General features: G+C 46.5%; 1 protein-coding gene across 1 annotated transcript in view; it reads left to right on the top strand.

Moving 5' to 3' along the window:
- TNKS (tankyrase) overlaps positions 1–15,084 on the top strand; it is a 498,734-nt gene that overhangs the window by 467,891 nt on the left and 15,759 nt on the right. Inside the window, exon 26 of the mRNA XM_033915990.1 lies at positions 4,105–4,261. Within this exon, the coding sequence (XP_033771881.1) occupies positions 4,105–4,261 (157 nt within the window). The remainder of the gene's footprint in view (positions 1–4,104; positions 4,262–15,084) is intronic.

Here is a 15,084-nt window from a genome sequence, read left to right as displayed (position 1 = left end):
CTCTGCAAAACAAAAGCCCGGTGCATCAGCATGACAAATTCCAGTGAAAACGAGCCCAGACCGAATGCCGCCGACTCTGCCTGTTCTGCGCCGTAGAGCGGAACCGCGGCTCCTCCCAGCGCTCCCGACGCCCCAACAGCCGCCGAATTCCCCTCAGCCGCCGAAGTGCACTGCAGCATGGCCGAGTCGACCGCGAGGGAAGGGGAAGTCGATCGCGCCTCCCCAACGCGGGAAATGGCCAAGTCACACGCCTGCAAGAAAGAATCTTCTGCCGGTGCATCTGTACAACCGGCAGAGCAGAATCCCGACAGTGTTCTGCGCTTCCCACAGCGCGAACACCGCTTAACAGCCTCTGCCGCCATAATCCTTTTCTCTTTTTTTTTTTTTTTTTTTTTTTGAAACGGAGAAAGTCCGCCAAAACCGCCGCCGACGCCCTCCAAAAAAAACCGGCACTCGGGAACGAACAAAATGCAATAAAAGTACAAAAATCAGAAATCCTACTTACCACCAAACTCTCAAACCGCCCCACAGGAAGCAAGGTTATGGCTGGCAATTGTAACTGAAGGCCGACCAAAAAAGGCACAGCTCAGCATAGGCAGGCTCTTGCTTTTTTTTTTTTTTTTTTTTTTTTTTTTATACTGGAATGAAGAAAAACACTGCAGAGCCCAAGTAAACCCCTCAATCAACCGGAGGGGAGGGTGGAGAAGGGACCTGGGAGGGCCCAGGTGTAGCTCCCAAAGCCGGCACCGCTCAGCCAGGCACCCCTGTCCTTCTGAAGAGAGCTAGTCTCAACAGAGGAATATAACTGAACACCAATTCACCCAGCACAGCCAGAATCCAGGAGCTAGAGTGATAGCTCCAACCCCTGCTGGGAGATAGAGCAAACTGAATGGACAGAAGGAATACCAGTCTATAAGACCGACTGTTAATCAGTTTCTCTATCTCCACCTGCTGGTCGATGTGAGCTATCCCACTTGTCTCTGGATTCATCTGCTGCTATGCTAAGGAATAGTTATTTCATTTAATTATGCTACTGAATTAAAGGCTCTGGTAGAGACCCATTTACAAATAAGCAAAGACACTTTATTAATTTGGAAATATTAATTGGGAAGAATACATACTTTGTAAACGGGTTTTTACCAGATTCTCTAATGTAAATATAAAATATAAATACTCAGCTGATGAGAACCCCCAAGCTGTCAGCTGAGGATTTCCTTTGCAGTTGGCTGGGGGTCCCTTTTGCCAAGCTTGGCAGGCAACAGTAGCGTCCCTGAGTCACAGTTGCTGACACCTCAGTGGCTCATGGATGTTGCCAGCGACTGCTGTGCTTAGTGGAGGGGAGTTCTGGCCGTCTCTAGAGGAGGTCCTCTGCTGGCAGTGCATGGGGATCCCCACCAGTCACAGCAAGGGTCAGCAAGTACTTCAACACTGTAGAAATAAAAACAGAAATGCATTTCCTTTTCTTTTGAACACAATACAAAGACATCTGCTATATACATTTCCCAAAGCTAACATATTTTAGCCAATAAATTCCGTTTTTTACCTTTGTTGTCTGGAGACTTATTTTTCCATAAAGTTGGTCCCAGTTTCTTTTTTCCGCTTTCCCATCTTCTGTAAATTCTTCTGTTGCTGTCCATTGGTTCCTCCTACCATGGTCCAGCATTTATCCCTTTCTCATTTTTCACCCTTGCCCACCAGTCCCATGCCCAACATTTCTCCTTCTATCACCCCTCTCCAGCTCCATGCCACTTCTCTCTCTCTTCCCTTCACCACTATGTCCAACATTCCTCCCTCTTGCATCCATTTCAATCTGTCCCACTGTTCCCTTTCCACCACAATATTTCTCCCTCTCATCTATACCTCACTCCCTCCCTATGACCAAAAATTCTCCTTTCTTCCATTCCCCATGTACACAACCATCTCTTTCCCTCCCTTCCTCTCTCCCAAGTTCATGCCTTCTGTGTCCAAAAACACATTCCCTCCCCCAGCTCTGAATCTTTTTCCCTCCCTTCCTCTTTCCCAAGTTCATGCCTTGTATCCAAAAACGCACTCCCTCCTCCCTTTTGTGTTCTGCGTTTGTCTCCCAGCCATCATCTGCAAGCAAATTACCTTAGCAACTTTCTCAGCCAAATGGAGCTCGAGCCGCGAGGCTCATCTTCTATTTCCTGCCTGCCCTGCCGCAGCACACATAGCCGACCGGAAGTCTTCCCCAATGTCAGCGCTGACATCAGAGGGATGGCTTTGTTTAAGCCCTCCGACGTCAATGCTGACATCGGGGAAGACTTCCGGTCAGCTATGTGTGCTGCGGCAGGGCAGGCAGGAAATAGAAGACAAGGCTCGAGTTGTATCGAACCCCCCAGGATCCCCACGACCTTAGGAGGCGTCCACACGGCATCCCCTGCGGGATTCCCTTTGTTCCTGTTCCCATGCAGCTCTCTACTCCACTCCCCCTTTCTCTACTTTCCCATTAGCGCCTCTGGCCCTTGTACGCTGTCACATCTTTTATCTTTTAAGCTTCTCTTTGTACATTGGGCTTGTCTCCGTCACTCCACAGAGGGTATTGCACACCCTGTAGCTGGAGTTATTACTGGTATGTATTTGAGGAAACATATCACTCCAGTATTAAACAGTTTACACTGATATCTTTTTCTTTTAGAGCATAGTTGAATTGCTCCTAGCTTTTAAAGCTGTGAGTTGTAAAAGCCCTTAATACCTTTAAGATTTCTCAGTGGTACATGCCCCTGTATGTCCTGCCCTGCCCTCTGTTAGAAAAAAAGCTGTTGGGCATACTTTCAACCGAATTTCCACAGTAAACATCCTCATAAATCATACTCATACTGTTTTCTGAAAACCTGACTGGGGTGCTTCCAGGACCAGGTTTGGGAACCACTGGGCTAGATCCTTAGTGTGGGAGATTTGTAATAAATGAGGCAGTGGTTTGCAATTAATATTTGAGATATGCACTCTCCTCTTTATATTTTCCTTAAGTTTTGTTGTACAGTAGTTCTCTTTTTTTCTCTTTACTTCCCTTTATTGTGGACTTGGTTAATTGAAACTATATTCTCTGTATTTTCTTATTTTGTATTTTTGTATATTTTCAGCTTTGTTGTAAAAAGTTTTAGAATCATTTAGTATTTTGTATCATTTTAGTTTTAGTTTCATTTTAGTTTTAGTATCATTTAGTATAGTAGCAGCAACTTTCTCCTTCCAAAAATGTGAAAGGCTACATCTTAATAGTAAATAATGCAAGGCCTGATATCAAACCGCTAACATCTGTGGGCTTAGTTAAGCCTAGATATTCAATGACAGGCCATACCCAGGCACTGACCTAGACTATTCAGATCAGTGCGATAATCCAGAAGTTAATTGGACACTGACCAGTATTCAGATTGGTGCCTGATTAACTCAGTGGATAAAGATAGAAAAGTCTTTTTGCAGTCCTAACTTTATGCACTTAACCAATTAGCAGACTGAATATTGCCACTAACCAGTTAAGTGCCAGCTCCGCCCTGGACCAGCCCATGGTAGTTAAGTGCCATGGCAAGTCGGAGCCTCTGCTGCCTGCTTTGTAGTGTATATTAACCTTGCAGTGTTTAAAGTCCCAGATATTGCTCAATAGTGACATCTGCTGGCTTTTTAATTACATATTTGTAATAAGTTCAAGGTGGAATCACAATTTATGATTCTCAGCCAATGAATGGTAGCAACAGTTAGGGAGAAATCACTAAAAAAAACAAACGGTTATGAATGAAAGGTTATTGCATTGTAATTCTGGGTTGTGGTGATTTGTTTCACCAAAGGAGCAGGAGAAAGCTGTTGGGCAAAATAAAAGAAAAATATTGTAACTTCTGATGAGAGGTTTCTGTTAGCATTTTGCTGCTGGATATTATCCTTGACTTTATACATGTTCATGCCTTGAGCTCAGGGCTTCTCCTCACTATCTTCAAGACCATTGTAATGACATGTAACATGTTCTTCAGATTTATCTTAGTCTTTAGAAGTTGGAGGCGAATTCTAGTGGGTGACTTAATTGTGTAGCAATAGAAGTTAGTTTGAACTAAGGCTCAGTTTTAATATGTACCTTTTCCATTTTTACCTCCTCAGACAAATGCTTTTCTGCCGCGTGACACTTGGAAAATCCTTCTTACAGTTTAGTACAATGAAGATGGCTCATGCTCCTCCTGGGCATCACTCCGTAATTGGTAGACCAAGTGTAAATGGACTTGCATACGCTGAGTATGTTATCTATAGAGGGGAACAGGTAAGTTAAAAAATGGCTGTGATGAATACATGATGCAGTGGCTTTAAAAAGGCAATGTTTTGCTATGGGTCTCAGTGGCCGATAGAATGCCATTACTTGTGTTAAATACCAAGGGATGAGTAGGAATGTGCAGGATCGGTGCTTAAATGGCAGCCCCAGCAGTGAAGCCGATGCTAGATAGACTTCTACAATCTGGGTCCGTTATGTGGAAAGATGGATCTGGATAGGCTGGAGCATAGGCGTCAGAACGGGGGAAGCCACAGGGGCCATAGCCTCCCGAAAATTTCTCGGTTGCTGTTTTAGCCCTTCCGCCCTCCCTTTTCTTGGTGTTTGTTTAAAATCTTCAGGCAGCCACCGCACAGCTGCCACGCAGTGTCAAACACTAGGCCTGTCCTGAACCCTTCATTCTGCTTCTGGGAGCAGGCCTGCTCATGTACACTGCATGGTGACTGCTGAAGATTTAAAACAAGCACCAGGAGGAGGAGGGTGGAGGTCTCAGGAGTGCGCCAGGGCAGAGGTCCTGCCCCCCTCCTTCCCCCCCCCCCCCCACAACAAAGCAGCGTTCTGCTGCCTATGGGCTGGGGTTAGATTGGACAGCAACTTAAGTGGTGGGGCAGTGTGGCTGATGCTGGGTGGATTTCTGTGGCCTGTGTCCCGTATGCGGCAATATGGATCAGAAGCAAGAAAGCAATTTTTTTTTCTTTACCACATTCATATAGTCTGAGTACAGGTCTTACCTATCTCAGAGGAGAGGGGAAAAGGTCTTATAATGGAACTTAGCAAGTAAAATAAATAATTACTGGATTGTTGGCTTAACATTGCCTCAAAAATTAGTGTGATTGTTGAGCAGACTGAATGGACCATACAAGTCTTTTTATCTGCCGTCATCTACTATATTAATACGGTTTGTGGTTTATTAGTCTTTAAATATAACCTTTTACAAAAAAAAAAAAATTAGCAAAGCGGTTAACAATTTAAAATTATAAAATGGAAAGGAACTACAGATATAGGAAAGAAAGAAAATATAAACCGTACAAATTTAAAACCAAATACTATCATAAGAGATCCTGAGGCCTAAAATATAATGTCATGCATTGAAAGCTGCATTAAACAAATGAGTCTTTAACTCAGTTTTGAATCTAAAATAAGAAAGTTCAAGATGCAAAGCTTTAGAAAGAGGAATATATAGAAGTTAGTCTCACTGCAGATGGCCCTGGAAGAATTAACTGACGATCATGAGTTGAGTGTAAAGCACGAGATAAAACATTAGTAGTGAGATATGAAAAAAGATACAATGGGGAACCAGCAGTAAGAGTTTGGTGGTACATAAGTATAAGAATCTATGCATTGTATCATGAATGCCAGCTGTCACACAAAATATCAAGAAGACCCAAAATTTGGCTTACCATTTTAAATATAATCATATCCCCAGTTTTGAATTTTAACAGTTGCGTGGAAAACATCCTCCTCTTGTCGATTCATTCTCAAGTCCTAGCGACTTGATGAATTGCAGATCTAAAAAGAAATCTGTTTTGTGCTAGTCCGGAAATGTCCTCCAGCATCATCCCCATGGTTGTTTTCAATGTGTCCATCCATCTGATAGCAGGTTGCCCTCTTCACCTGGTTCCTTCGATCTTCCCAAACATGATGTCCTTCCCCAGTGATCTCGCTCTTCTGATGGTGTGACCAAAATAAGACAGTTGTACTTTCATCATTTGAGCTTCGAGTGACATAGCCTGTTTGATCTCTTCCGGAATCAATTTGTTAATTCTTCTGACAGTCCTCAGCACGCCTAAAATCCTTCTCCAGCACCAAAGCTCAATTGAGTCAATCTTCTTTCTGTCTTGTTTCTGTAGTGTCCAGCTTTCGCATCCAGAACTGACCACTGAGAAAATGAGTGCGTGGACAAGTCTGATCTTCGTTTGGAGTGTTAACTCCTTGCCTTTGAATGCTTTGTCAAGAGTCTTCATTGAAGAGCGATCAAGTACTATTCTGCGGAGTATTTCCTCCCCATTAGTTGCTTCTTTGTTTACAAAAGATCCCATGAGATTGAAATCCTTTACAACTTCTATTCTATCGCCTTCAAGCTCAAAATCGTCATTATTTTCCATGTTCATGATCTTCGTCTTGTTTATGTTCAGTTCTAATCCCATGTAATGACTTTCAGCTTTGACTTCTCTCAGTAGATGCAGCTTGTCTTCTTTGCTGCTAGTGATAAGCGTTGTATCATCTGCATAGCACAGGCTGTTTATATTTCGGTCACCAACTTTGAAACCGACACTCTCTTCTTCCAAATTTGTTTTTCTGAAGATAGTTTCACTGTACATGTTGAACAGATAAGGTGACAAGATGCGTCCTTGCCTGATGCCACGTTTTTATTGAAAACCAATCAATTTTGCCATATTCAGTTCTTACTGCAGCTTCTTGATTTTCATATTCCTATCTCCTAAAAACTTCTACTTCCCGTTGATAACTATTTTACCCGACATTTTTATTACCTTAAAAATTTTATGTCATCGCTTATTCTATTCCTTCAAAATTCTTTATTCATTTTTAAACTTTCATCAAGTGTACAAAAATTCATAATAAACACAATTAATTTAACCACTTGAACATCTTATCATTATAACCTATAAATACAAATGTAACCCCCCCACCCTCCCTCAAAGCCCATAAATCATTATAAGATCATATACTTGAAACCCTCCCCCCACCCAATACTAAGTGGTGTATAATTAATAGAAAAATGGTATTTAATCATGACAAAAAGATGTTAATGGCTCCCATATTTTAATAAAATTTTTATAATTTCCCTTCTGTACCGCTAATGATCTTTCCATTCTATATATGTGACATAATGAATTCCACCAAAAATTAAAATTAAGCCTCCTATAATCTTTCCAATTATTAGTAATATGTTGGATGGCAACTCCCATCATGATCATTAAAAGTTTATTATTAGACGATGATATCTGACTCTTTTCCTTCAAATTTTGAATGTAATTCTTGTTTTAGTTTGGTTGTAATCCGCTTTGAACCGCAAGGTAATGGCGGAATAGAAATCACTAATGTAATGTAATGTAATATAGGCTCTCTTAACAGCTGAGTTATGTATTTGCACTAGAGTTCTATTGTGATCCACAGTCAAAAGCTTTGCTGTAGTCTATAATGGGAAAAAAATTTAAGTGCTCTTAATCTGTACCGTATTTTCGCGGATATAACGCGCACCATTGTAAAACGCGCACAGGGGTATAGCGCGCAGAAATCACGATGATATGTACAAAAACTTTTCTATACCGCGCTCAGGCATATAACGCGCATGCTGCCCGACTCTCCTCTGGCCACCCCGACTCTCCTTTCGCTCTCCCCGACTCTCCTCTGGCCACCCCGACTCTCCTTTCACCATCCCCGACTCTCATCTGGTTGCCCCGACTCACCCTGACTTTCGGTGCACTGCCCCGACTCTCCTCTGGTTGCCCCGACTCACCCTGACTTTCGGTGCACTGCCCCGACTCTCCTCTGGTTGCCCCGACTCACCGTTCACCCGCCCTGACTTTCGGTGCACTGCCCCGCCTCTCCGTGCCTGTCCCCCTTGAAGTCCTGTCCCCCCTTGAAGGTCTGCCTGTCCCCCTTGAAGATCTGCCTGTCCCCCCTTGAAGTCCTGTCCCCATCCTGAAAGCCTGATGCCCCCCCTCGACGTCCGATTCTTCTCCCCCCTCGGCAGGACCACTCGCACCCCCACCCCGAAGGACCGCCGACTCCCCGACAATATTGGGCCAGGAGGGAGCCCAAATCCTCCTGGCCACGGCGACCCCCTAACCCCACCCCGCACTACATTACGGGCAGGAGGGATCCCAGGCCCTCCTGCCCTCGACGCAAACCCCCCTCCCCCCCAGCCGACCCGCGACCCCCCTGGCCGACCCCCACGACCCCCCCACCCCCCTTCCCCGTACCTTTGGAAGTTGGCCGGACAGACGGGAGCCAAACCCGCCTGTCCGGCAGGCAGCCAACGAAGGAATGAGGCCGGATTGGCCCATCCGTCCTAAAGCTCCGCCTACTGGTGGGGCCTAAGGCGCGTGGGCCAATCAGAATAGGCCCTGGAGCCTTAGGTCCCACCTGGGGGCGCGGCCTGAGACACATGGTCGGGTTTGGCCCATGTGCCTCAGGCCGCGCCCCCAGGTGGGACCTAAGGCTCCAGGGCCTATTCTGATTGGCCCACGCGCCTTAGGCCCCACCAGTAGGCGGAGCTTTAGGACGGATGGGCCAATCCGGCCTCATTCCTTCGTTGGCTGCCTGCCGGACAGGCGGGTTTGGCTCCCGTCTGTCCGGCCAACTTCCAAAGGTACGGGGAAGGGGGGTGGTGGGGTCGTGGGGGTCGGCCAGGGGGGTCGCGGGTCGGCTGGGGGGGAGGGGGGTTTGCGTCGAGGGCAGGAGGGCCTGGGATCCCTCCTGCCCGTAATGTAGTGCGGGGTGGGGTTAGGGGGTCGCCGTGGCCAGGAGGGTTTGGGCTCCCTTCTGGCCCAACTACACAAAGTACGGGGAAGGCGGGTGGGGGTGTCGTGGGGGTCGGCCAGGGGGGTCGCGGGTCGGCTGGGGGACGGGCGGACGTTCTTGGGGGGGGGGGTGGTCGTTGGGGGGAGGGGGTTTGCGTCGAGGGCAGGAGGGCCTGGGATCCCTCCTGCCCGTAATGTAGTGCGGGGTGGGGTTAGGGGGTCGCCGTGGCCAGGAGGGTTTGGGCTCCCTCCTGGCCCGATATTGTTGGGGAGTCGGCGGTCCTTCGGGGTGAGGGTGCGAGTGGTCCTGCCGGGGGGGGGATGTATCGGACGTCGGGGAGTCGGCTGGGCAAGAGGGCTTGGGCTCCCTCTTGCTCCGATCGTGGGTGCGGGTGGGAGCGCGTGCGAGCGGTCGTTCGGGGTGGGGGTGCGAGCGGTCCTGCTGGGGGGGTGAATCGGGCGTCGGGCGGGGTGGGAACTATGTTTAAAAACTTTTGTATACCGCGCTCAGGCATATAACGCGCGAGGGGTATGCGCGGTACGTAAAATCACGTATAACGCGCGCGTTATATCCGCGAAAATACGGTAAATCATATAAATAATACAAAATTAATCATCTTACAATTAGAAATTTTAACGTGGCCACATCACAACAACTGAAAACCATGATGCCTAGCAGTCTTCATGGCTGTTAAGAGCATAAAGTCAAGCTCTTTTACTCAAATAAGTTATTTCCTTTGGCTTCAGAATCATCAACGCCAAGAGCACCAGATTTCTGTGCATCAACCTTGAGAAGCCATTGGAACCCCTCAGCATCAAGTATTAATAGAAGCAATCAGGACATGTCTCCACTGAAGTCCCACCCAATGCATACCTAGGATTCCACTGCATCTGAACCAGCAACAAGGGATTCCAATGATAAATATCATAAGACATAAGAATAGCCTTACTGAGTCAGACCAATAGTCCATCTAGCCCAGAATCCCACCTTCACGGTGGCCAATCCATGGCAGCAAATCCAAATTGTAGCAATATTCCATGCTTCTGATCCAGAGCAAGCAGTGGCTTCCCCCATGTCTGTCTCAATAGCAGACTGAAGGAACGTATCCAAACCTTTTATAAAACCAGCTACATTAACCACTCTTACCACATCTTCTGGCAATGCGTTCCAGAACTTAAATGTTCTCTCAGTGAAACAAAAATTTCCTCCTATTGGTTTTTAAAGTATCACCCTGTAACTATGTGTCCCCTAATCATTGTAATTTTTGATGGAGTAAAAAAATGATCCACTTGTACCCGTTCTAAACCACTCAGGATTTTGTAGACTTCAATCATATCTCCTTTATCATCTTGGTCGCTCTTCCTTGAACCTTTTCTAGTTCTGCTATATCTTTTTTTAGATAAGTCAACCAGAATTTAACAAAGTTCTCAAGGTGAGGTCACATCATGGGGTAATACAGTAGCATTATAACATTCTTTGTCTTGTTTACCATCCCTTTACTAATAATTCCTAGCACCTTGTTTGCTTTTTTGTCACCACCACATATTGAGTGGAAGGTTTCAGCATATTGTCTACAATGGTCAGCAAAGTTACACCTGAGAATGGAATGGATACTGCACCGTTCACAGAAAAAAGTGTTTATGAACAACTTGAAAAATTGAAGGTGGATAAAGCTATGGGACTGGACGGGATCCATCCCAGGATATTGAGGGAGCTCTGAGAGATTCTGGTGGGTTCTCTGAAAGATTTGTTCAATAAATCTATAGAGATGGGATAGGCTCCACGGGACTGGAGAAGAGCGGTTGTGGTCATTCTTCACAAAAGTGGTTGTAGAGATGAAGCAGGAAACTGCAAGCCAGTAAGCCTCACTTCAGTTATTGGAAAAATAATGGAAACGTTGCTGAAGGAAAGGATGGTGAAGTTCTTAGAATCTAATGGATTATAAGATCCGAGGCAACATGGGTTTACTAAAGGTAAATCGTGCCAAACGAATCTGATTGAATTCTTTGACTGGGTGACCAGAGAATTGGATCTAGGACGTGCGCTAGATTTCAGCAAAACCTTTAGTTCCTTATAGGAGGCTCTTAAACTCCATGGGCTGAAATTAAGGCCCAAAGTGGTGAACTAGATCAGAAACTGGTTGACGTAGACATCAGAGGGTATTGGTAAATGGAATTCGCTCAGAGGAGGGTCAGGTGAGTAGTGGAGTGCCTCAAAGATTCAGTGCTGGAACCGATTCTGTTCAATATGTTTGTGACATTGCTGAAGGGTTAGAAGGTAAGGTTAACCTTTTTGCAGATGATACTAAGATTTGTAACAGAGTGGTCACCCTGGAGGGAGTGGAAAACATGAAAAAGGATCTGCAAAAGTTAGAAGAATGGTTTAGCGTCTGGCAACTAAAATTCAATGTGAAGAACTGTAGAGTGATGCGTTGGGGGGTAGAAATCCGAGGGAACCATATGTACTTGGAGATGAGAGGCTGATAAGCACAGATGGTGAGAAAGACCTTGGGGTGATTGTTTCTGAGGCTCTAAAGGCATCTAAACAGTGTGATAAGGCGATGGCTGTAGCCAGAAGGATACTAGGCTGTATATAAAGAGGAGTAATTAGAAGAAGAAGGGAAGTGTTGATGCCCCTGTATAGGTCATTGGTGAGGCTGCACTTGGAGTATTGTGTTCAGTTTTGGAGGCCGTATCTGGCGAAGGATATTAAAAAAACTTGAAGCGGTCCAGAGGAAGGTGACAAAAATGCTAAGAGTTTTGAACCAAAAGAAGTATGAGAAGAGACTGGAAGACCTAAATATATATACTCTAGAGGAGAGGAGGGACATGGGAGATATGATACAGACATTTAAATACTTGAAAGGCATTAAAATAGAACCAGATCTTTTCAGAGAAGAAAAAATGGTAAAACTAGAGGGCATAATTTGAGGTTACAGGGATGAAGACTTAGGAGTAATGTTAGGAAATTCTTTACAGAGAGGGTGGTAGATGCCTGGAATGTCCTCCCGAGGGAAGTGGTAGAGAGGAAAACGGTGATGGAATTCAAAAAAGCGTGGGATAAAAATAGAGGATCTCTAATTAGAAAATGAAGGATGTAAAATAAAGAACTAAGGCCAGATTGGACAGACCTACACGGTCTGTGCTCCATATATGCTGATTTTGTGTAGGATGGGCTGGGGTGTGTATCAATGTGAATTCCATTAATAGAAACAGGAGGATGTTACTAGCCAGACTTTACGGTAGATGCCTTGCAAATAACGGGATGGTTGGATAGGCTGGATGGCAACTTCAGCTTTTGGAACCTAGGACAATACCAGACTTTACTAGGACAATACCAGACTTTATGGCCCAGAAATATCAAAGAAGAGACAAGTTAATCTAATCATGTATTTTTTAATGAGTATAACTTATGGGCAGACTGGATGGACTATTGCCGTCATTTATTATGTTACTATGTTGCTATCTTTTTCTTAGGTGCTGACCCTCAAGGTGGGCCCTAGCATCTGGTAACTATAATTTGGGTTATTCTTCCCAATGTGAATCACTTTGAACTTTGTCCATACAGTGGTGCCTCACACAACGAACTTAATCCGTTCCAGGAGCAAGTTTGTTATGTGAAACGTTCGTTGTGTGAAACGCGTTTTCCCATAACAATACATGTTAAAAAAAATAATTCGTTCTGTAGCATAAAATATGCTAAGATGACATAAAAAAAGATAAATTTTTGGTTATTATTTTTATTTAGATACATCTAAAAACATAATTGTTTTTTAAAACAACACACTTTTTTAAATTTAAAGACAGACTAAGTAGAGTCTAATTTTACAGTGAGAGAGGGCAGAGTCTCAGCGGCAAAAACTGGGACTTAACTGTTCATTTTTTTTTTTTTTTTCTACCGTGTTTCCCCGATGATAAGGCAGGGCCATCAAATAAGACAGCCCCCCCTTTTTAGAAAAAAATGTAAAATAAGGCACCCCCCCGCAAATAAGCCACCCACCGATACCTGCGCTTACCCGAATCGGGTGGTACGGTGGGTGACTCCGTGTGGTCCCTGGCACCCCCGACACGATCGGGGCAAGAGGGAGCTCAAGCCCTCTTGCCCCCCCCGACTCCCCGACACGATCGGGGCAAGAGGGAGCTCAAGCCCCCTTGCCCCCCCCCCGACTCCCCGACACGATCGGGGCAAGAGGGAGCTCAAGCCCTCTTGCCCCCCCCGACTCCCCGACACGATCGGGGCAAGAGGGAGCTCAAGCCCTCTTGCCCCCCCCGACTCCCCGACACGATCGGGGCAAGAGGGAGCTCAAGCCCTCTTGCCCCCCCGACTCCCCGACACGATCGGGGCAAAAGGGAGCTCAAGCCCTCTTGCCCCCCCGACTCCCCGACACGATCGGGGCAAAAGGGAGCCCAAGCCCTCTTGCCCCGCCGATTCCCCAACTCCCCGACAATATCGGGCCAGGAGGGAGCCCAAGTCCTCCTGGCCACGGCGACCCCCTAACCCCACCCTGCACTACATTACGGGCAGGAGGGATCCCAGGCCCTCCTGCCCTCGACGCAAACCCCCCCTCCCCCCAACGACCGCCCCCCCCAAGAACCTCCGACCGCCCCCCCAGCCGACCCGCGACCCCCCTGGCCGACCCCCACGACACCCCCAACCCCCTTCCCCGTACCTTTCTGTAGTTGGCCGGACAGACGGGAGCCAAACCCACCTGTCCGGCAGGCAGCCATCGACGGAATGAGGCCGGATTGGCCCATCCGTCCCAAAGCTCCGCCTACTGGTGGGGCCTAAGGCGCCTGGGCCAATCAGAATAGGCCCGGGAGCCTTAGGTCCCTCCTGGGGGCAGGGCCTGAGGCACATGGTCGGGTTGGACCCATGTGCCTCAGGCCCCGCCCCCAGGAGGGACCTAAGGCTCCCGGGCCTATTCTGATTGGCCCAGGCGCCTTAGGCCCCACCAGTAGGCGGAGCTTTGGGACGGATGGGCCAATCCGGCCTCATTCCGTCGTTGGCTGCCTGCCGGACAGGCGGGTTTGGCTCCCGTCTGTCCGGCCAACTACAGAAAGGTACGGGGAAGGGGGTTGGGGGTGTCGTGGGGGTCGGCCAGGGGGGTCGCGGGTCGGCTGGGGGGGCGGTCGGAGGTTCTTGGGGGGGGGCGGTCGTTGGGGGGAGGGGGGGTTTGCGTCGAGGGCAGGAGGGCCTGGGATCCCTCCTGCCCGTAATGTAGTGCAGGGTGGGGTTAGGGGGTCGCCGTGGCCAGGAGGACTTGGGCTCCCTCCTGGCCCGATATTGTGTGGGGAGTTGGGGAATCGGCGGGGCAAGAGGGCTTGGGCTCCTTTTTGCCCCGATCGTGTCGGGGAGTCGGGGGGGGCAAGAGGGAACCAGGCGGAGAGAGGGCAGTTAAGCGCAGTGCCTGCGCGGAAGGATGCAGCTCGGGCGACTTCGTTGTGTGAAACGAAGTTCGTTGTACGGATCAAGACATAAAGTTCGTTGTGCGCAGCGTTCGCTGTGCGAGGCGTCCGTTATGCGAGGCACCACTGTATTAAATTTCATCTGCCATTTGGATGCCCAATCTTCGAGTTTCCTAAGGTCTTCCTGTAATTTTTCACAGTCAGCATGCATTTTAACAACTTTGAACAGTTTAGTGTCATCTCTGGATTTACTCACTGTTCCAATTTACTGATCATTTATAAGTAAGTTAAATGGCACCAGTCCTGGAAGAGAGCCCTGCGGCATGCCACTATTTACCCTTCATTGAGCAAAATGGTCATTTAACCCTACCCTTTTTTTCTATCTGTTAACCAATTCCTAATCCACAACTGAACATTGCCTCCTATCCCATGACTGATTTTCTCAGGAGCCTCTCATGAGGATCTTTGTAAAAAGATTTCTGAAAATCTAGATATACTACATCAACTGAGTCACCTTTAACCACATATTTATTCATACATTCAAAGAAGTCAAGCAAATTGATGAGGCAAAACCTCCCTTGGCTGAACCTTTGCTGACTCTCTCTCATTAAATCATGTTTGTCTATGTGTTCCAAAAGTTTATTTTTTATAATTGTTTCCACTAATTTGCCCAGTCTGTAATTTCTCAGATCTCCCTTGGAACCTTTTTTTTTTTTTTTTTTTATAAATTCTTTATTCATTTTACATCTTACAACAAGTGTATAAAAAAAATAACATTTGAACTTCTACAATATCACTTGATTATCTATCTGTTTAAACTTAAATTATAATATTTAAACCCTCCCTCCCAACCCTACTAATTCATATGTATTTACATATATCATATAATATATTATATAATTTTTCCTATTACTCTAAACATTT

Source organism: Geotrypetes seraphini, chromosome 1 (genome assembly GCF_902459505.1).
Source record: "Geotrypetes seraphini chromosome 1, aGeoSer1.1, whole genome shotgun sequence".
NCBI lineage: Eukaryota > Metazoa > Chordata > Amphibia > Gymnophiona > Dermophiidae > Geotrypetes > Geotrypetes seraphini.
Note: the sequence above shows the minus strand (reverse complement) of the source record. Positions and strands in the feature narration are given on the sequence as shown.